General features: G+C 48.4%; 1 protein-coding gene across 3 annotated transcripts in view; it reads left to right on the top strand.

Moving 5' to 3' along the window:
• pb (homeobox proposcipedia) overlaps positions 1–23645 on the top strand; it is a 263759-nt gene that overhangs the window by 207802 nt on the left and 32312 nt on the right. The window contains exon 2 of one of the 3 annotated variants that reach the window (XM_070537018.1): positions 5598–5660. The exons of the other annotated variants lie outside the window; for them this stretch is intronic. Within the exon in view, the coding sequence (XP_070393119.1) occupies positions 5598–5660 (63 nt within the window). The remainder of the gene's footprint in view (positions 1–5597; positions 5661–23645) is intronic. 3 annotated transcript variants of the gene reach the window in all.

Raw genomic sequence — 23645 nt, forward strand, 5'->3', positions numbered from 1 at the left:
TTTTGAAAAATGAAAAATGAAATTCGACCAGAAAACTTTCACACATGTTGAATAGAAACATGCTTACACTCGCGCTTGTCGTCACTCCTGCAAAGGCCGCTGCCTGCACTATCAGGAGGAATTGCTCGGCCATTAAAGCGTTTGGGAGCCATTTCACTTTGCCGAAGCAAGTAAACCACTTACACATTGTTGCATTTGCGCAACACAGCAACGTTCCGTCGCCAGGAACGAACTATTCCGAGGTAACGAAGTTTTTTTTTTTTTTTTTTACTCTACAGAATCAGGAGGACGTGGAGCTGAGTGTAAGAATTTTTTTTTTTTGCGCTTTGTCTCATGGAGACATACATATGCAATATGCAGAACTTACCCGTATCACTCACTGCTCGCGGGCGCGCGCAGCCTCCGCCACATTTGTTTTGGTAGAAGATGCGAAGGATGACCACAGATGGCAGCACAAGGCGGCGCGTTTTTTAGGCGAATGTTGCGGAAATGCAACGTGTGCAGGCAACTCCAAACGACCTTTGCTTCTGTTTTTAACGCCGTTTATCGGAATGTTGCGTAAATTGAACAAGATGCAGTAAAGGGTTAACGACCAAAGAGTAAATAAATAAATAAATAAATAAATAAATAAATAAATAAATAAATATCCAACCACTGCTAGCCTGCCTTAGAAAGGGCAAATGATTCCCTTTGTGCGTTGTTTGCTTTCTTCCTCTGCCCTAAGCGCGCTCGCCACCTGCGCAGGTCTGCCTCCCACTCACCCTTACTGTTAACGAGAGAAAAGCACTGTCACTCAGCCGGTAGAAATACCGTCTGCTTGCTTCTTGCCTTACTCTGCTTCCTCGTTTTCCTCCAGAATATTTTCGACCGCAGTTGAGCGCGGCTTTATCTCAAAGAAAAAAAAAAAAGACTTCTCACACGTCACTTAACACGCCACCACGGTGCACACGCATTCGCTCTCGCAAACGTCAGGCAACGATAACGTGCTCTGCAAACTTTGATGCCTAATGTTTGTTTGTTTTCGCCTTGTACGTCGACCCGGAAGTTTAGGAAGCCGAAGCGCTGCATGTTGCAACGAAGGTTACTGCAACGATGCATACAGGTGATGAAAAGCGTCGCGCATGACTGTGACGCATACATGCGGCCGAATCACCGTAAATCTCCCGAGCTGACAGCGTCGCCCGGTCCTAGGCGCCTGCGAGCGTCCTCAGAGTCGCATTCTTGCCTCGGAGCCCACACGGCTGAAGAATGAAGCGTCGAGTTATTTATATATGAGAGCGCTGGAGATGGGCTCGGGGAACGTCATCTCCGCCCTTGCGATGCCGCGTCGCGGATGCTGCGTGCTTGCCGTGGACGGCTGCAAAAACAATGCGAGTAGTTGTTACGGAACGCGTACCTTCGGAAGTGAGTCCAGCGCCAACAAGCAGCCTATAAGATGAGAGAAGACGAATAATTGCAGCACTGAAATCGTATGCGCTTGTTCATGATCTCTGTTGTTTATTATGCCTGTACTTTCATTTATGTGATCATTGACGTGACTTGAATTGTTGACCCAAGCTTATAAACTTGAGCATTTGTGTGCATTCTGAAGTGAAAGTTCGGGGACCACTGGTCAGCGAATGGTTGTAGCATATCTTCGCTGCCGTAACTGGCAGCCTTGAATTGGCAAGTTTTGGGCGACCATGCATGACTCATAGGATTTCGTCTCTAACTTTATACATACATACGCAGACTAACTTTGACCGTATTAACCAGCGACTCTGCTAGTCATGGTGGCGTTTGCTGGATAGCTTGTCTCAAGCTCAGTCGACACAATAACGTGTTCTTGGGACCGCAATTGCGCCGTTCTGCTACCCAAGACATTGATACTGTCAGATTAAAAGAAATTAAATTATGCGGTTTTACGTTCCAAACACACGACCTGCTTATGAGGCACGCCGTAGTGGGGGACTACGGAAATTCACACCACCTGGGGTTCTTTAACGTGCACCTAAATCTGAATACACGGGTCTTTTCGCATTTAACACCCATCGAAATGCTGTCGCCGTGGCCCGGATTCAATACCGCGGCCTTGTGCTCAGCAGCCCAACACCACAGCCACTAAGCCACCACGGCGGGTTACAGTCAGATTCGACACATCTTGTTCGCAAAATGTTGTAGACTGCCCACTGAGAGATACGGAGAGAACAATAAGAGAAATGAGCCAAGACACACCAGAATTGAAAGACGAAAAAAGTAAGAGAAATGGTCACCTCGATTGGGAACCCTTCATTGCGTGAAAGCGCTACTTTCTCTGAAGCTGCACGAATCGGGACGTAAACACTTTCGACTAAGAATAAGGGTTTTCTACGTATGGCCGCCCCGCGGGTTCTGCTCTGTTACCAAGGAAGGAGGACTCTCTGTTTTCACATACCTTGTCACATCACTGTCGTCAATCGCTGATCTCTGTTAGTTTCATACGTCCTGACAAGAGCCTGTTAAACTCTTTTTTGGCCGACCCAACAGCCAGGCAGCCCCGCCATACCCGAGAAAGTAGGCAAATAAAGCCTCACTTTAAAAAACGAAGCTCGCGTTTGCATCCCTGTAACAGCTGTGCTACTATACTTTGCACGTTTCTTGCGCGAGCTATAGAAGGAACGAAGTAACAGTTTAATTCGAAGACTCCACGGACAGCTGATCTATAGTTCCCGAGGCTTAGCTTTCGGTTGACCACGCATACAATTCGTCCGCCCGCCGTCAAGCCTTGCAAGGAGGTACAGCGGCGCCGGCGGAGTCGGACCTCGACTTCCCCCTGTACCTCTCCCCTCTCTGGGCGCCGGGGAAAGCGCCAAAGGGTTCCCCCCTGCAGACAAGGAGCGGGCATTGTAAACGCGCACCGCTCCTACCTGTGCTCTGTCGTGCGCTTGACAGGCTAAGGGAGCGGGGCAGCAGGAATTAAAAAGAAAATAGGAGGAAGAAGAGGAAGGACACGCGGCAAACATGAAACGGCGCTGCAGGTGGATCACACGCCGCACCGGCACATCTCTCAAAACAAACTTGGCACACTGCGGGCAGGCGCTGGCGAGCCACGTTTATTCTGGGAGGGTGCGCGCCGACGCTATACGGCGTCCCTTCTCGTCGCTATACAGGCGAAAATAATAAAACGCCGGAAAAGTGACTTTGACGCAATAGATACTCGCGGCTTGCGACACTGTCGTTCCGCGACCCCTTCCGTCATGATGTACTCCACACGCATTCAGGCACAGCTTGTTTCTCGTTTATCCCTGGCGGTAACGAAAAAGATTGTCAGAAAAAAATATATATAGCGTGGTATGTGCAGTACTGGCCAAACTGCACAGCGAACCCGAGAGTAACCTACAACCATGGTAACTTGCGCGTATTTTCACGTTTTATATGGGTAACTGGTCCTATTTACCCACAGCTTTGGTGATATCCGTTGTGTTTGGATGGTACGAATATTCGTCGTCAGGTGTGTATGTGGTCTCGACGTCAATCGGAGTAAACATGTTACCAGCGCAAATCATAACTAAGTATGGCGCCGGTTGTCACGTTACAGCGTGTATACAGCGTGGCTCATACTGATATTGTAAACTTATATGACGCCGATTGAACCGTCAGGCTTAACAAAACATTCAAGCTTCTGCGGCCGTTATCATTATTTAAGGTACAGAACCTCTGTTATACAGAAGACGTAGGAATTTGTATCCACGTTTAGAAAAGAAAAGGACGCAGCGATGGTGCTTATGTGAACGCAGAATGCTCAGTAATAGAGCTAAATAAATTCAGGAAGACCTAGTAAATGCAGAAGTGTGCTTTGAATTTGTATATCATCCCTGCTGCCGAAATTTTGGGCAGTAGTCTGACATACGCCACATGTTCTATACGTATGAACGAAAGCAAGCGGGGATTTCGCTCGCCTTACGTAAATTTTGGCGGTGTAACAGTTTGCTTCGTCGGTTCACATTGCAATCGACTCACTAAGCACTGAGAACGAACTGGGGACAAGCCCTCAAATTTATGAAATATTTATAAATTTTGAGATTATGTTGCTGTGATGGACCTATGGATCTGTCGGCCATTAAGCTGACTTCAACGAGAAAGAGACCGGACGTCCAAATGGCACACCTCTTTTTTTTTTTTTAATCGAACAGCGAACAGGCGCTGCGCCTAATCGTGCTGGAGGAACTCGTGAGTAGCAAATGAGGTGATAACCAACTGTCGTTTACTAGGCGGATCAAAGAACATGTTCAAATAATCTCATTGCAGCGCAATTGCGTATTTATGCCCGGATCTTGGTTAGAAATTTAGATACTTTAACGTGCAGTCCGTTATTTGTTGACCTTGCCATTATTTCTCACTCATAAGTAAACCTTATGCTCTCCTGACATCAGGTTCTATACAACGGCGCTTGACTCCAGTACAGATTTTGGTAACGTTGTTAAACGTTTCCTGAAATGATTCGGTCAGATTTCTCTGTAGGGCACGATGCATATACCCAGTTTTGGGGATTGCTCAAGAAGAGCGGTCGGCGTGGTCTTTAAAAAAGAAAAAAAGAGCAAGCGGAAGAGATTAGAGGAAATGAAAAACTGCAAAACCAACTGATAATTAGCAAAAGGAACCGCCTTGAACGAAACAAACTGCTCAGTGGCAGAGGGGTGGTCCCTGTGACAATGCCAAAAAGAAGGAACTTCCAAAGAATACCACAGACGGTGAGATGGAGGCAAATTCGTCAAAACAGCGTGAAGTGGCATTACTCATCAACCCGCCCCGACGCAATAATTAATTACCAATATTAACGATTGGGAGAGCTGGTGCTCTGCGCATGTGCTTATGCGCGTGTTTCTTAGTTTGACGTGATTATTACGCCATACATCAGCAATAATTCAGCGCTCATTTTGAAAATGTACGGTTTAGCAACCCTCGTCCTTGGCAGGTTGTAATGCTCATACATATTCTTGTTCATGTGTGTTCCTTTAATGTTCCATGGGCACCACATGCGCAAGGACGAGGCTTTTACCGTCTTTCTATGCTGCCTGTTTCCTCATTGAAAGCTTTTGCAGTCAGCAGTGTTTTCATTTGCATTTCAAATTTTAAGTGTTTCCGCACAATCGGTGATAATATGGCTTCATATCTTCTGTTCGCTTTGGCCACGGAATATGGGCAAGAGAAACACCCTCACTACTAAATCCAAAAGAAGTCTCCATACTGTAGACGGCATATTCAGGCCTTGTGCTCACTATGAAAGGTCGATCTCATCACGTCATGAAGTTTCATATAAATTTTGATTCATGCTGTTAGTCGTGCACTCATATTTTCAAATAAGTGTCACTTAAACTACAGAGAATTCTGACCTAGATGTGCTTCACAGCTTCACCACATGCCGTCTGTCTTTCCAGCCGCGCACTGTAGTGTTGCCTGGTAAAGTAAAGTTAGCTACAGTTGATCACGCACGCTACCATGCAGCGATGTGACGCGCGGTGCACGTTCTTTTGACGGGGGCTTGATGCACGCACTATCGTACTATATATATTCATGTCGCACGCAGCTGGGGAGAACGACTGAGAAAACAAACCGGTGCATGTCGCTCCTCTTTGCAGGGTTTGCGTCTGCGAAGTCGAGGAATAACGATCTCATGCAGAAGACAGGGGTTCCTAGAAATGGTCAGTACCCGCCTCTTTATATTAAACACACGCACACGCACGCACATTTTACCCGCACTGCACCCACAAATTACGTCACCGACACGCGCGTCACGTCATCATCTAACGCGCACTCGCAAAGCGCCCGACAGAAACATCCGCAGCACGCCATGCTTCTCACGGGCAAAGCAGCAACAGCACGTAGCGGTTCTGGCACGCGTCGTTTGTCAGTTTAACGCGTCGTCCTCGCAAGCTGTCCGCGCGCCGCTCACCTTAAAACGGCCCGTCACGCTATTAACTGCACCCAGGACTCGCGTTAATCGTGCGGGCCGGCGTAGCATACGTCGCCGCATCTTAGCGCCGCCTCGATTTCTGACACCCATCGCGGGCAGGGTTCTTTTGCTAAAAGCAAACCGCCGCGCCAGTGAAGGAAGGCCTTTCTTTCTTTTCTGGCGGGTGAAGGCGCCCGAAGAAACACAGGCACGCGAATATAAATAACGGCGTCGCGAAGAGTCATTTCTCCGTGATTTGTTTGTGAGACGTGCCCGAACGGGCACGCAGAGAACCCAGGAGTGAGGGTGCCACCGGCTCGGAGAGCGCGTGCCTTGTCTTTCCACTGGCACGACATGATTAGTCCCCCGCACCCCCTCTCAAACACGAGCGGCAACAAATGATTCCCTTTAAGCACAGCGGGCTTTCCCGCGGGACCTGCGAGCGATGCAGGCAAGCAAGCAGGCATGCGGCTGCCAGTAACAAATCGGACTTCTCTCTCGACAGGCAACGACAGGGACCGAAAGAACAAAGAGTAGACGTAGGCGAGGTGGAGGCCCTGTTCTCTGGGAGACGAAGAAAAGGGCCACGGCGCTCGGCAGAAGGCGGCGGCGGGCGACGTAACGGCGGCGTCTAAACGGGAGTAACAAACACATGTCGAAACGGAGAGGAAGCGCGCAGGAGGCTGGAGGAGAGGGAAGAAAAAGAAAGTGCGCATGCGCATGTCACCGGCGTCTGGTGAAAGAAGACGAAGGCCTCCCCTTCCTTTCCTCGGCCCCTTCAAAGTCGGCTGCTCGCGAGGCGGATGTAGAGCGTCCCTTCCACCCGCGCCTCAAAATGTGCGACAGGCGAAGCCGATGGCAGAGAAGAGAAGAAGACAACGCGCGCGGCGTGTGACGCCAGTGCAGAAAGCCGGTCTTCCTAATTTTAGAGCTCGCCCGCTGTTTCTCCCATGCGGCCACGTGTATAAGGTCTGCCTCGTCCCGACAGCCGTGGGTCGACCGCAAGAAACTGCGAGGTTGCGGAGCGGTGGGAGGAGGAGGGGTGTCGGGGCACCCAGGGGCGGGCAGCCGCGATGCGAAGGGATGGTAGCGGCGGCTGCCTGCGCACCGCGTCTTTACGCTGTGCAAGCCGGCGGAAGATATAAACACCGTCGACGACGGCGGCAGCGGTCGCGCGTCAAGCGCCGAGCTCGCGCGCCAGCAAGAACGATAGACGTCAAGCGCGCGCGCGGCGCACGACAACGCGGACGACGCCGCAACGCCACCCGCCGCGCTGCCAGCGCCAGCGCGGGCGCGCGATAGTCGCGCGTTATTTAAGGTGTCAGCCGCAAGCCGCGACTTTAGCGCCCTTCGGACGCCCGCAGCGGTGGCGGCTGCGAGCGCGCCGGGCGCTTCGCTCATCAATTGGCGACGGGACGACGTTCTCTTTACGGCCGAACCGCTCCGCTCGGCGCGCGTAATAGGCGAGGAGCAAAGCGTGGCGCGCCATCGGGAGCCTGCGGGCCGCCGCTGACACCTGAGGCAGCGTTCGATGCGTGCGGTTCCATCGGCGCTTCTCCCCCAGCCCGCCCACCTCCTTGTCCCTTGTTCCCCCCCCCCCCCCCACACCGTCCCGACGCTCCTCTACCACCTCTATCCTTCCCGCTGGTTAGCACCTCGGGGATCCCGGCAACGCCTGCGTTCAAGTACTGCAAGCGTTACAGCAAAGCGGCGGTGTGCGCAAGGGCCGGCTACAGCGCTGCCGCGGGAAGTCTTCTCCCCTATACACGAGACGAACGACGGGCGAGCGGGTAGGCAAAACGGGCGATTCCTTGGCATTACCAGGCGCGCCCAACAAACAGCAGCGGGCGCGGGTTAAGTGGCTGTTTTCTAATACGGTCGATGAGTTGATTGCCAGCGGCTGCTTTCCGGAGAAACCCGGCCTCATAATGCTTCTCGGGCCCGGAAAGTCTGCGCAACCTCCTCTACCCATGCTGCACTTGAGCCGTTGGTTCTGCTGCCCAAATTTGGAAAGCTGTTTCTACGTGTTGCTTCTGTGGGGTGTATGCTTTGAGCAACTTAACGGAGTCTGCAGTGGTGAAATCTAAATATGCTTACAATTAGAGCGCGCACCCTGACAGAGTGCGCTAGATGCCACTTTGCACATGCGTGGTCTAATATTTACACAGGGACCGTGTACAGCTTTAAAAGGTTAAATGGTTTAAAAAGGGTGCTAACTGTAAGACATATCTGTAAGCAGATATGTCTTGTACTACATCTAGGCATGTCTAAGCGTGCTGTACCTTTGCTGCTATATCGATATATTCAGCTTTAATTCGAGTTCATTTCACCACTTCATCCCACACGAGACCTTGACACTCCTGTAATTCAGCATTACACGCCCCCTACCCCCACCCCCCCTCTCCCCGTATACATGCTAGTAACTGCAGCAAAGCATGCCTTGGCGCAAATAATGTACCATGTGGAGTAAACATCCTACGTCATTCACTTCGAGAATTCACTTAGCACGCGTGCCTCTCAAGCGGTTATTTACGATTGCAGAGTTAATTACTGAAATCGTTAACGATTAGCGGCATCACTTGAGACTGCCCGGTAGCACAACGTTTCTTCCGCCGACGTAGTTTCTCTGCAGCTACTTTTTTTATTTTTCCAAGCCACTACCAACAAGGACAAATATGAACGTTGTTAGTATATATATATATATATATATATATATATATATATATATATATATATATATATATATATATATATATATATATATATATATATATATATATATGGAGACTGGCTATAAGCAGTCTCATCAAGATATGATGACCGGCGCTGCAGTTTGCAATTCTGTTCCGGTATTCGGTAAAACGGCACCACCGCTGATATGTGCGCATACGTTCGGACTAAACCTATCCATACTGCGTGGAGATCCTCCCGTTCACCGGAAGCACAGCGGGGCTGGCACACGCGTGTATAGAGACCACGGTAACCGCGGGTTCCGTCGTCGCTGGGTCTCTTCTGCACCGACCAAAATACCCGTGCTCTCCGAGCGTCGGTAAAGCAGTCAAACCCCCCTCTCCACCATGCTCTCCCTCTTCTCTCCCGAAAGGCGCGGCGCCGAACGCGCGAGGCGCGTTTACACAAGGCGTCGAGCAAGCGACGTAGCGGCGGTTGGCACGCGGAAGGTTCTTTTTCCTTCAGCGGCGTGTGCTTCGGGCGACCCATGTCGGCCTTTACCCGAAACCCCATTAAGTTAATGACCGGGGTCATTGAAGGAGGGGTTGTCACCCACTGTTCCACCAGAGAAAGAGAGAGAGCGAGAGAACCCACGCCTGGCAGCGGCATCGACCTTACTACTTACTACATGCGTGGTTCGAGCGAGAGTGCGCGCTGTATCGACACGGTAGCTCGCCGCGCCGTGCGCGGGTTCTTGGGCGATGAAGCTGCAACTCCGTGCCGGGACTGCCGCGAGGCGCTAACACCGAGTGAAGCCACCCTGCGGCTTTGTTCCTGCGGCTTCGGCGCACAAACATACCTCCCCCCCCCCCTTCCGCTTCGCTTTCTTTTCTTCGAAGCCCATCGCTCTCACTTGGCGGGGTTTCGTGGTGACATTCGGAACGACTCATTTGGCCTTTTCCCCCGATCTTCGGTGGATGATGAATTCGAGAGGCGCAAACCAGTGGCTCCGCGGCGGCGGCGCGCACCAACCAGCGGCCACGTGCAAACCATTTCTGCTTGCACTGCGCGCACCGGCGTGCTTTTGAAGCGTGTAGGAGTCGGTGCTCAGGGCGGCCCCGCCATTACTGAAGCTAGCGGTGTTGTGGTTTCTGGCCCCGCGCGCGCCTCTGTGCGACCGCTGGACGACTTTGCCGCGGAGGTCTTCGCCCTTTGCCTGGAATCGAAAGCGGACCGTCGAGCGTGCTTTCTACGGAACCGTGGGGAGCTGATGAGTCGGGTGCTCAGTGTTTGCCGGCGGCGGCGTCAGAGATGTTGTGCATGGTGCTTGCTGTGAGCGTGCGCGTATGTGGCGTCGTGGAAACCGAATTCCTCGCTGTGCCCGCGCGCTTGTTAGAGGCAGGAAACGAATACGCTACTTAAGGGGGAGATGAAATTCCGTTCGGTATAAAATACCTAAAAAAGCGTGGCGACGAAGGAATGTTAGAAACGACACCGTTTCGCAGAAATCACGTTTCTGTTTCTTATCTATTAATTTTTGTTGTTTGTGCATGAGCGAAATTACATTTTTTTTCGGCGTAGAGATTCCTTGAAACCCTTGTTGACTATGACACGACGGCAATAGCCTAATTGCTCTAAGAAAGAAAGCCTGGACTGTGTGTGTGCACGGCTGTCAAGTTCATCAGTTCCCACTCGGAATGGCGGACAAGTTTGTTTAGATAATGTACAGAGGGCCCAACATCGTATAACGAATGTTTAAAAGACGTTACAAACTATCTACCCGCTAGCACTTCACACATCATTCAATGCTGTAGGCTGCTCGTTCTTCTACATACTGCGTACTTCTACATACTTCTACATCTACATACTACATGCTCGTTCTTCTTCTCGTTCTCGTTCTTCTAGGCTGCTCGTTCTTCTACATACACAGCTGCGCATTACCGGTGTGCTTGACCATTATAGTACACTCGCTTTGGTTATATATGTCACTCCAAGGTGGCTGAGTAGACGGGAATAAGCGGAAGGTGTGAAAAGAGAGTGCTCTTACGTAAATGCGATGAGCTTTCTACAGAAGCAGCTGACTCAGCTAGCGTACAGAGTTCAGGAGGATTTGCCTTTACTTCCTCTTAAGGCCGTTCTTATACGTGCCAACATCTTTCACTATTCGTGAATACATATACGTGAACGGTGGACATGGAACATTCATGGATAAAGCATGTGCGGCACATGTCATAAATGATGTTGTACGTGACGCCTCACGCATATACAGTACCCGCAATGTACAGGGCCGTCCACATTTAGGCGGGTTCCTCATTAGTATTCACTTGAACATACCTTCAACGCATCTCATACTTTATGCCAAAAACTGGTCGAGATGATGCGCAATGCCCTTATATATGAATAAAAGACTCAATTCCAAGCTTCGATGGAAAATTTAATCTTCTACGAACGCTTAAATACTAATAATCATTCTTTTTTTTTCGAGGTGCGGACGAGGCTGTACATTCCGCAAGGTAACGTAAGCAAGCTTACATGGGCGGAATAAAGCAGATAGCTATGCCTATATTGCTTTGACATTCAAACCATTACAAATGATGTTTTATCAGAACTGTTAACATCCTTCAACTTCAGCTTAGGCAGGCCTTCACCTAGACTCCAGCTGAAGATTCTTGATTAGCGCACCAGTAGCGTCATGAACAGCAGTCGCGTCATTAAAAAAATAATTCTGATCACCTATTCAGTAGAACACTTATGCAGTAGGGGAGCCCGTGAGCTTAAATTAGTAAAGGTTCACGAGAGATGTCAGCACGACTTGGTGAAAGGGAAATACGCGTCCGCGTTACAGCAAGGTTTCGTGTGCATGATGAAAGACGTGCTATTTTAGGTTTTGCAAGCTTCATACGGCGCCTGTATGCTTCAAGAAAATGCAAGGCTACGGACACTTCCTTTTTCTTTCTTAACAGTTATTGAACCAAACGACAACTAAATGCTGATGAGATGTTTAGACACAGCAAAGTGAGGTTGTTGTGTTTGGACGGCGGTCGATGCCGCTGCCAGGCGTGGCCTGTGTCTCTCTCTCTCTCTCGGGTAGTCACTTAGTTGGAATCACAATTACAGAGGCACTGTTGACTGAGTAAGTGTAAGTTCGTGTAAGTTTGAACTGACGCGTCTAAGAAGTCCCCGAGTTAGCAGAATATGTGCCCCATATACGGAGCTCAGAACTGAATATAGTCGAACTAAATTGCGTGATTGCATACGAGTATCCTGTTGTCTCGACTTTTATCGTTAACATTCCTTACTTGCTTAGGCTCACACCAGACAGTTCAGCTTTCTGTACAGCTTTCTGGAAATAGCGAAATTGGGAAGGCAAGCGATATTGTGTTCGCTCGCGTCATTAAGAAAAATTCTAACAGGGACAGCAGCTGCTTAATTACATGCAGCAACGGAACGACAAATGCCTACACGAGCAACGGCGCGTAGAAAGCTCCTGAAATCACGCTAGGACCGTGGGCGACCTTACGTACAAGTGCACCGAACTAACGTGCCCACTGCAAAGATTTCAGCTAATAAAATTAGCCGAAATATGCTCCCGTGTATGCCACGTATTTGTAGAACAATAATTTTATTCGTAATAGTAATATTATTAGGTTTGCGCACATAAAACAGTCACAGAAAGGAGATCGTAAACTAGTTGGAAACTGCCACCAGATACGGCACAATGCCTGCCTGATGTTGAAGAGAAGACGCTCATAGAAGAAAAAAAAGTACTAAGTGAACTAACAGGACAAAGCCTTACGGAAGATGGACATTCGAGCACCTCCACTCGTCCTTCGCGATAAAGGTGTGCAGCGCCATGCACTGAGCCTCTCTCGCTTCACGCTGTGACGCACTGTTCTTTCGCTGAGAGAAACGTGAGAGTGTGAACCACGCCGCAACTGAGTGCAGAGATCAGTGGTAGCTTTTCTTTGCTTGCAGAGAAAATAATGCGTAGCGAACGCAGCATGGGGGCTTCACTGCACGACCCCGCACGATCTCTCCCTCCTGTTCCTCTCAGCCATCGCGTTTGGACGTCGGCGCCGCACCTATTAAGCTCGCGAGCGGGGATTTAGCGGGGGAGCTTAAATCGCGCAAACGCAATTTGCAAGTTAAGCAGATGCGCTCCCACACCCGCTTGCACGGCCCATGCGAAGCTCTAGACTCGCGCGAGTTGCGAGCTTGGAGTTGAAACCGCGTATTTAGCGCCTGTTCTGCTATAGCTCGCCTCGTGCAGCGTCTTTCTGCTGGGTCTTAAGGTTCTGGGAAGGGAAAGCGAATTGGGGAGCCCATGCCTGAAGTTACAGTGTAAGTAGCGACCAGACTGCTGGGGGAAAAAAAGAAAGGGAACAGAGAAGAAAAAAAGGGGTAGGATGCTCCTTGCGGAGATTTGTTAAAGGGTGTTGGAGGAGAAAGAACTTTGTGCGATGAGATTTATGTACGTGTCCTGTCATAGAGACGTCTAAGGAGCGGCGTGTGTGGCAAAAGAAAAATCACTATAATTTAATAGCGAAAGAATCATCAAAGCCACCTTAGCAAAAATCGCTCCTCTGCCGTTTCGATTCTGATGGCTCTACGCTCTACTTCCTGTGGTGTCGTTATGCATGCCATGGCTGCACGCGCTGAGATGTTAGTAATTCCCGGTGTCCTCTGGCTAAGGCGCCACAGCGTCTAAATCTATAACGAACGCGACGCAAACTCGATGCAAAGTTTATCGCCTGCTTTGCCTCACCGCGTCGGAGCCACGCGGCGAAACTTTCACGACACCTGTTTCCTGGTAGTTCGGCTTCCCAACGTACACAGGCCTTTTCTGCTCTGGCGGCACGGCCGCCACGGACGGTGTTAAGCGCGCTGTCGCCAAACTTACTTGACGTCCATGCCTCGAGGCGATGTTTTTCGAACGACACCATACATATACGTACAGCAGGTAGTGCGGCTAAGCGCCCGGCAATATTCTCGCGAAAGTGCGCCGCACTTGCACCGCGTGGCTAAAGCGAGCGTTCGACGCAGGGATCGACGTAGTGAGAGGAGGGGGGGGGGGCGCAAAAAACAAAGTGCCGCTGCCAGAAACAGCCGCGCCGCTCGTAGAACTCAGGTTGTTCGCGTAGTGCACTGGCGCTGTCCGCGCCCGAGAGATGCAACCGCGCGGATCGAGTTTGTGGGTCCATTCGCAATGCACACCGTATGCCTCCGCCGCCGCCGCCGTAGAACAGTGCTTCGGGTCAGCACGCTCCATTTGTACCGGGTCACTCCGAGTCGTTTTACCTCCGCCACCGCTTGCAACGGGCACGTAGCGCAGCGCTGAAGTTGGTCGACGAAGGATAACGCATGGCGTGGCTTTCGGGCGGGCGTTCGCGGCTGCGATCCCGGTTGCAGCCGTGGCCGTTTCGCGAAGCGGACTTGTGCGAAAAGAAGTGTTCGGTGTGAACTTGCAGAGACATCTCATACGCTGCAGGGCGGATAGAGAAGCCTTGTGGTGAGAAGGAAGTGGGAGAGAGGGCAGAGGACAAAAAAGAAAAGAGCGAGAAAGTAAGGAGAAGTAAGCGAGATTGCGGGGGTTGTCTCTGACACTCCAACCTCTATTCGCGGTGCGTGTGAAAGAAGTAATGTCATTTGCAACTGCCAAAGAGCACTTCTATTTTGTTAGCAATGACACTGTGTGAACACATACGCTGTGTTAATATCTATATTGTGCTAACGTTCGTAATTTGTGAACGTGACTTTGCGGTGCGCGAATGTCTCTGCATTCCTTTCTCTTTCTTTATTTGTTGTCCTCCTTTTTTCACGAAGTGTCGCTTCCATTATGACCATTTATGGTCATAATGGAAGCGTCATTGTATGGAATGGAATGGAAAGCGTCATAATGAATGGTCATTGTATGATTATGATTATACGTACAATTTCACAGATAATGAGTAGCCAGTGCCACATATAGGCACCAACCTTTTCTTAAGTACAGTTAATGTCAAAGCTTTCCGAACACTCATTACAGATGTCTACACAGCCCTCAGATTGGAAGATAGGGAAGGTGGTCCCTGTGCATAAATCTGGTGATGCACATTGCCCCAATAATTACCGTCCCATATCATTAACATCCATTCCAGTAAAAACCCTAGAACATATGCTCACACCTCATTGAATTCCTTGAGTCAAATTCATTTTTCAACGTTTATCAGTTTGGATTCCGTAAAGCAGTCTCTTGGGAAACGCAATTGCTATGTTTTACCAGCGACTCATTCATTGACGTGGATCATGACTGATACTCCTTGCAGATGTTTCGATTTTGCTAAAGCAGTCGACCCTGTCTCACGCGATCTACTTATCTTCAAGGTTAATCAACCTAACGTAGACGCCAGTATACTTGCATGGATTAAGGAATTTCCCTTTAACCGTAGTCAGTATGTGACATCTAATGACTTTCGTTCACCTAATTATGTCGTAACATCTGATGTCCCGCAGGGGTCCCTTTTGGGCCCGCTGCTTTGCTTTGTTTATATTAATGATCTTCCTACTTGCCTTTCTTCCTCAACTATCCGACTGTTTGCAGATGACTATGTAGTTACCAGAGAACTACTAACCATGCCGATTATCTTCATCTGCAACGCGATCTAGATAGGGTACTTGGTTGTTGCAGTGTATGGCTCATGACACTTAATGCAACTAAATGTAGAAGCATGCGAGTTTCTCACCGCACCATTACTCGTTGTCCTCGTACTTACTCCCTTAATAACATTCTGTTACCATCTATTGTCAGTTATGAATACCTTGGTGTTCACATTTCTTCTAATCTTTCGAATATGTAACCAGCAATGCGAATCACAAGCTTGGTTCTCTGCGTCGAAATTTTTTTGATGCCCCATCGTCCCTGAACTTAACACTTCACAAAACCTTGGTACGTTCTGAATTACAGTACACATGCGCCACATGGGATCCTATTCAGAGCACTTTCACTCAAATTTTGAAGACATTCGGAATCGCGCAGCACGTCCGATCTTATCGAATTATTCGCTTCATTCCAGTGTTACTTCTGTGAAGAAAAACCTAAACTTGCCTGACCTTTCGTTGCGTCGAAAGTCATCGCGCCTTAATCTTTTTCACAAACTCGGTTATTATAACAACGATATGAACGACGTCCTCTTTCATCCCCCTCATTATATATCTTCGAGGACCGATCATCGCCTCAAGGTGGATCCACCGTCTTGTCGCACAAAATTGTGTAATGACTCTTTTGTTCCTAGAACAAGCGTCGCATGGGACCACCTTCCTTCCACAATCGCAACCATAACCGATGACCACGAGCTCAAGATGGCTTTACAAGATGCCTTGTAATACTTTATTGTTAACTGCACGTACTGCCATTTTTCCCCACTTCTTTCTGTAGTGTCTTTGGGCTCTGAAAGTATTTTTATTAAACAAATGAATAAAATTTATTTATGGCGCTTAACAATTGATAAGAGAGAGAGAGAGAACGATGCGTGGTTAACCAAATCAGAGTTCCCTCTTTGCTACCCTGCACTGGGGTGTAAGAAAATGGGTTCGAAAGCGGCTGCTAAGAAATATAGAGGTAAAAGAAATAGTGAATTTAGTGATTAAAGAATTGTGTAATTACTGCAGAACAAAACAATGCCAAGAAACCGGCTTGCGTGTGAGCGAACGGGAACGCCCTTACCGCCTGAAAGTCACGCATGGGCAATGCACAAGTTAGTCGCCATCCGCGGTTCGCTAACGTGCACGTAGATATCAGTGCACGAGTTGCTTTGCATTCTGCCAACATTGCAATGCGCCTCAAGTGGGCAAGAATTGAAAATGCGACCTCATGAGCCACAGCATAACGACTGATTGAACGCAACAGTTGGGCGTGGAAACTTAGGTAACGCAAAATGAGTTTGCAGTATCGGTGAAAAGTTGAGCATGACGGCTGCGGTCTTCTATTATTTTTAAAGCGCATACTGTTACTCAACACTGTGATGACGCAGCGCTCAGAGAGAGTAAAGTCACGTGCATATTTGGCGGGTTTTGTGTGTGTGTGTGTGTGTGTGTGTGTGTGTGTGTGTGTGTGTGTGTGTGTGTGTGCGTGTGCGTGTGCGCGTGTGCGTGTGTGTGTGTGTGTGTGTGTGTGTGTGTGTGTGTGCGTGTGTGCGTGTGTGCGTGCGTGCGTGCGTGCGTGCGTGCGTGCTATTACGCTCGTGCAGTTGCATTTAGACGCACGTTAAAAAGACGTGTGATCAAAATGAGTTCCCCACTACGGCGTGCCTCATATTCATATCATGGTTTTATAATGTAATACTAGAATACACTTGTCAAGTCCCATGCAGTCAAGAATGTGATAGGATAACAGAACTTGAACATCACTAGTATATAATTTATTAGCGATAAACGTTACAATTTAAGGGCGTTCCAATGAATAAATGGGTTCAGGGAGCAGTATTCAGCAGTGCAGCTAATTTCAGCGCCATCAAAGCAAGATTCATAAATACTAAAATAGAAATTAACGAATACGATAAACGATAACCAAGACAATCGGTGCTCTGAAAAAAAAAAAAAAAACGCGCAGACTGTGCGAATGAGTGCTTTGGCGGTTTTGTTGCGCTTTAATCTTGAGCGCGCGATGACGATTTGAGGAGAAACATTACCTTATTTGAATTTCACGACTGCAGAGAATAAATTATGCAACCACTCCCCTTGCGACATTACTGAGGCCGTCTCTCGCGCTGGTAGTAAGTATTCTTCTCGAGGTCGAAGGCTTTACACTTAGAAAAATGTACGATATCATATCGATGTTCAATTCCTAGGTTGTGACAAAAATACTTCTGATAACGAGCTGGCTGTGTTCCTGCTCAGGAAGAATGCGCAGCAGCTTCGTAGGATAAGATCAAACACTCCAAGCCTCGCACACTATGCTCACTCGCGTGCTGCGCTGAAAGACGCCCTAACTGAAGATAGTGGGCTTTCCTTGAGGGCTTTTCTTTTCTTCTTTAGTTTATTTTACAAGCTTATCAGCAGCGTTTTCCGATAGACCCGTTAATGAAAGTTGTTGCTGAAATCAAATATTTAGTAGCAGGTATTGCAAGGATCACGTTAATTGATTTATGTATCTCTCAGCTAAACACTATACTTTCAACGAACTGTTCATTTTCTGCCTTGATCCGCAACCTCCTTAGCTTTAAGTCCTCTTCAAAATCGAGCCATAAGAAACAATGGCAAAAAAAGTATTGTTCTGTTTGTTCTCGTTTACAAGTAGCCAGTTGAACCTCTCAGGCGTAAACAGGAACCTCTGGCAGCTTGCGTCTGTTTCCTTAATTCTCGCTAAAATTATTTCCTGCTCCAAATAATGCCGCGTTATAAAGGACGCGTATCAATTTTGCTTCACATTTTTTCCCCTTTTTTTTGTACTTTTGAGAAGCACTACAACGTGATTGGCTCGATAATAAATTTGATTCGACATTACATAGCCGCATTTTTCTAACCTTCCAACTCGAGTGAACGCGAAAATTTCATCCTTCGACCACCCCGATTACTATCTATCTTGGCAACACATCCTGTAGCAGCTGTCGGAACAGAAGTGATTAATGAAGATCTATTTTACATATTGCACTGGCCGTCAGTTCAGGTCACCCATTTCTTATTCCCCTGTATGTATACGTTACCTCTGCATCCATATGTGTAACAGATAAAGATTGCTGTCTCTTAATGATCAAGGGAAACCGTTATACACCGTGCTGCATCCGCTAGTATCTGTTCACCAAGGGAGGTGGCGCCATCTGCTGGTAGCGATACCAAGTGCCTGAATATATCTTGTCTCCGCAAGTATGCGCGTGCGAGCATACGTGCGGGCCTGCGTTCTGTGTGCATGTGCATGTGTGTGTGCGTGCGTGTGCGTAATCGCAGCCATTAATTATTTCCTTTTTGATTCTGCAACTCGCTACCATTTATTTTTTTTCCTTTTCATTCCCTTTTATGACAGTTCTTGTGCGAAAAAGAAAGTAGGTCTCTTATTTATGCCGAGTTCTCAGATTCATGAGGCGGCACCGCGATTTAGAATGGTGGTACTCCTATAGTTACCCTGGAACTTTGTGTGAATGGTTGCTTGAATAAAAACAGGCAAATTCATAAAACAGGACCTGCAAATGGCATTAAATACATGTGTACTAAATGAGCAAGAAGTGTTACCATGTTTACACGTGCGTTGGTTGACTTCCAAGGTCATTAGTGACAGTTTGAAAGGTTAAAAATTAAATTAAATTATGGGGTTTTACGTGCCAAAACCACTTCCTGATTATGAGGCACGCCGTAGTGGAGGACTCCGGAGATCTGGGCCACTTGGGGTTCTTTAACGTGCACCTAAATCTAAGTACACTGGTGTTTTCGCATTTCGCCCCCACCGAAATGCGGCCGCCGTGGCCAGGATTCGATCCCGCGACCTCGTGCTCAGCAGCCCAACACCACATCCACTGAGCAACCACGGCGGGTGGCATGAAAGGTTGGGATGGTCCGGATATGCAGCAGTCAGTTTATAAATCGGAAAGTGCACTTTAAAGCTTTGTGCATTCGGTTTACATTGTACGCTCTTGTGGTAGAGTTTGACTGTTGCACTGCCGGTAGTTGGATCTTATATTTATTTTCTTCCATCAGAGGTACAAATTAGAAGCAGAAATAATATCAAGTGAACAATCTTAATCTATTATTCGTTTACAATTTATGCAGCGTAAAACATAGCGTACACCCGTAACCGATCAGCGTTTGCCGGATAAAGCCGATTTTTCCTCTTCCTCTGAATGCAACTTGAAATTGAGCACTTCAGTCCAAACTTGGCATTGTGAACTTTCAAATGTACTCGACAATTTCAGTTTATGCATGTTAGTTGCTAAGAAATTTAGTTTTTTCGTCGACCCTGTGGTCCGTATACTTTTGCTCACGGGTGCACATGTCTAACGCACCAATTAAAGGTGACTGTACTGACTTTTGCCACTGACATGAGCCTATTCTTGTGAAACGCTGAGTTACACGAGTTTAAAGAAATGCAAATAATTTTGATATAAGGAACGTTCTTGTTTTGACTCGTACACTCGCCATCTTTTACATAGAACCGACTTAATGGTTTTAAAGCCAACTTTCCTTTGCCTACCCACCAGGGTTTGCCGTGGTTGCTGCTGGGTCGGTCGATGTCTCGGCGGATATATTTGTGCATATGTATTGCGAAGGTCGAATGTTCGACGATGTACGTGCCAGAGCGCGTATCTGTCCTGCGTAGTTAAAGAAAAACTAATTTCTGCATAACACTTGAACAAACAATCCTGGCTCAAGGTTATTTCTAAAGCACACCGCCCTCTTCGTGAAATAGCGGGTTGCTTACATTCAACGGAATATTGCATTTATTTCAATATATTTGATTTAACCATTCGAGCGCATGCCCAGCCTTGGTCGATCCTCCGGAATGGTTATGGGCTATACTGCGACACAAGATGTACAGAATGCTTGAATGTATAAGCATGTATCTTATTTCTCTGTGCTTACATCTGTCATCGCCACTATTTCTTCGGGAAGTATGACGCGTCACCTTCGTCTTCGTGACGCAGATGAGTATGCCTGTCGGGTTGTGCATTCACCCTATTTGGTGTTTGCATTTCAGCATAGCTTTCGAGCGGTTTAGCACATAGACGCAAACATTTCAAGAGGGTAAAGTTGTGTTCCTTTCGGAAGATAAACATAAATACTGCAACACAATTGTGCGCATCGCCATTAGTTGTATAGCACTTAATACACCTCGCTTGACTAAACCTTCGGTTCACATATATTCCGATATGTGCGTTGGATCTGATTCTTCTTTTATTTTATTTTTTCTGACTATTGGGACATGTGCAGAAGCTCAAGCAATTGTGCTCGTGTTAAAGACAACAAAGTTTCTTGAATTCTTCCGGTTAAACGAATGGCTTTTTACTCGGAAACTTCGCTAACAGCAAATGTTTACAGATTGCAAGTTGCAGTAAATGCCCAGATGTCTTCTCCGATATACTTTTCCTCTCATACTGATCGATCACCATTATTGGCAACGCCACGGCGACTCTGTGGCTATGGCGGCGATACTAAGCACAAGGTCGCGGGTTCATTACCGCTTGTGGTGGCCGCGTTCCGGTGGGAGCTGCATGCAAAAAAATATTGTGTTTCTATTTCAGCGCACGTTAATGAAAGCCAGGTGGCCGTGTTCCACGGACCACCTGTTATTTTCGGTACAAACGGTACGCACGGAAATTGACTGCTCGAGTTAGCGCATTTCGCGGTGTGTGCTGACGCCTTCACAGCATTGTTATTTCTTTTTCTTCAAGAAGTTCTTGCTTTGACGTAATTCTGTGTCTGAAATGTTGCGCCCGTGGCAGGGCGTTCACGAACGCCTCTTGCATACTAGCAGCCATTATAGCGTCATAGGCAAGCAGCGGAGACGACGTGCTCATCAAGCTTCTCGTGCTTTCTTTGCTCGGGATTATGGAATGATATACGTTTCCCTACCTTGATAAAGTTACCATGCATGTCCTTCTCCGTATTGTCGATTTGCTACATTACGGTATAAATTCTGGTTCGGCCTGAAAGCTGATAAATACATAAACGAACGCCTAATCGAGGGCTATAAAATTGTATCCTCCCTCAAGGCTGCGCTAGTGAATTTACGTTACCTTAAACATCAAGACAGAATCTTCTGAATCGCAGTGCAAGGTTCAGCAACAAAAGAAAACGTCAGTAAATAAGCAGGACGAAGAGAAAGAAAAATTTGCATATCCATTGACGCAATACACGTATAAACCATCAAAGAACTCGAAACAGTAAAATTATGAATTTTCGCCAAACATAGAGAGGCCAGAGTGGATCCACAAAGAAAAAAATCGCGTCCGTGAGGAGGGAGCAGAGACAGAAGGGAAGAAAAAAGAAAAACAAACAAAATAGAAAAATCGGTTGAGTGGTGTACAAACTGTCGCTTCTTACTATTCACGCTCTTTACCCTCGAAAGCTGACCGACAGGCACGCACAAACTCTCACGCATAGCGAGAGAAAGGAAGAGAGAGGGAGGGAGAGAGAGAGAGGGGGCAAGCTTAAAGACAATTGCTGCATTTCCATGGAGCCAGTGCGGACGCTCTGGCCCGCCGCTGGCATCAAGCGCACGAAGCCGGGAGCCTTCCGTCTTAGAAGAAGAGAGCTCTCGGAAGAAGGGCATCCCTCGAAGGGATGCCCAGACGCGAAACGGGACAAAAGCGCGGCGCAACGCTCGCAAACGCTGCCATCGGGCTCCCGATCCCGGCGTCTCCACGAAGAGGAAGGAAGTACGGAAGGAAGGAAGCAAGGGCGAGCCTCCTGCGGAACAGGAAGTGCTACAAGGAAGCTCCTCTCGATCTCGCTCGAGGAGGCTGCTGCCTCTATTTCTTCTTCCCGCAGCTTGTGTAGCGACGTTCTTCCCTTTTCCCTAGGAAAGCAGCTCCAAGAATCCTTTATTTTTCTCCCACAGCCGTGCGTATACTGTGTGTGTTCCTCCACGTCATCCCGTTCTGGAGTCTCCTTCCGCGGCCGGGACTCCCTTTCGCCTTCCTTTCCCGGTCTCCCTGGACCGCGTGCGATCCCACCAGGCGTAGCCTTTTCCCATACACACTCTCTCCTCTTCCTTGTCTTCCTCCTCCTCCCGATCTTTTCTTTCCTTCAAGAAGCGCGGCGAGGATCAATCAATCACTGCGCGCCGGACACTCGGCAAAAACAAGAGACGCAAGAAATATCGCCCTCGAGTGGCTCTCTGCTTGGCGGCTGGCCTTATTGTAACAGTGGATAGAAGGATAAAGGGGGCTGACTGAAAAATCCAGAGGGAACGACGCGCCGTATTGTCAATAAAGGGCGGTGGGCGCGTCGATTTGTAAACAGCGGGACGAGCACCGCGTGGCAGCCTCACGAATTATATGCGTTGTGCGCGCCTCTTGAAGCTCTTCTTCTTTGTTGTTTATGTTGTCTCGTGTTGGAGTTAATGCGCGCGAGTCTTTGGAAATAGCGGAGACGTTTTACTTGTAGCAATAACTGTTGCAGTTTTACCGGGTCTTATAGAGTCATAGAGAGAGAGAGAGAGGAAAGGGGAAAGGCAGAGAGGTTAACCAGGGAAAAAAATCCGGTTGGCTACCCTACGCTGGGGAGAGAGGGGAGGGGGAGGTAAAGTGGAAACAAAGTAGAGATGAGGAAAGGAATATAGAGTCATAGAAAGTATATAAGATGCAATAAGCTGGTATGTGGCGCACCAGGTAACGTGAAATAAGGAGCGCGCTAACAGACTTCTCTCCAGCTAGCGCAAAGAAATTGAATGACGACTATAAGTAAAGCGCTGCACCAGTGCTGCACTAATCGCCTGCTTGTCGCAGCACATGGGCGCGCAGCAGTCATACTTTGGGTGCTATAACGTAAAACTATTCCAAACATTTCTATTCCAATTCTGCAATCAGCCCTCCGCGATTGGTCCAAACATTTTCTGCCCCCCACCCTCTATTTTGCTTGTCTGTCACGCGACGTCAGGAAAATCGCAAGAACCCCGCAGGGGCGTCTGCGCAAGCAGGCGTTTGGTGTGTTGCGCCACCACGTACCCGAGCACACGAGGGTTGGACCCTCCCGCGTGCAGCCGTGCGCGGCTTAGCCGTGTCTGGGGAAAAGGGGATCCTGGGGGTTGAGCCGATGCTGGGTGTTTGGACCTTTAAGGCCCCCCGGCGGAGGCAACACACCTCTTCGGCCTCGGCTTCACATAGACGGCACCCCCGGACTGACCCACCCGGGGGAAATCGGCAGTCGCCTTTTCCTATCTCTCTCTTCGCACATCTTCGTCTTTCCCTCTCCCTTTTAGTCTTTCCTGTCTTCTTTTTTTTTCTGATAACTTCCAACATTCCTGGCGGCGAGGGTTAACCTGGTGTGCTATGACCTACCTTGGTTATAACATATGTGGTTATAGCGACGATGTACAGTTGGCATGGTAGGGTTTGCTTCACCGCATACCCTGCCGTGTCCCCTTGTTGGGCTCGGT

Source organism: Dermacentor albipictus, chromosome 4, assembly GCF_038994185.2.
Source record: "Dermacentor albipictus isolate Rhodes 1998 colony chromosome 4, USDA_Dalb.pri_finalv2, whole genome shotgun sequence".
Classification (NCBI taxonomy): domain Eukaryota; kingdom Metazoa; phylum Arthropoda; class Arachnida; order Ixodida; family Ixodidae; genus Dermacentor; species Dermacentor albipictus.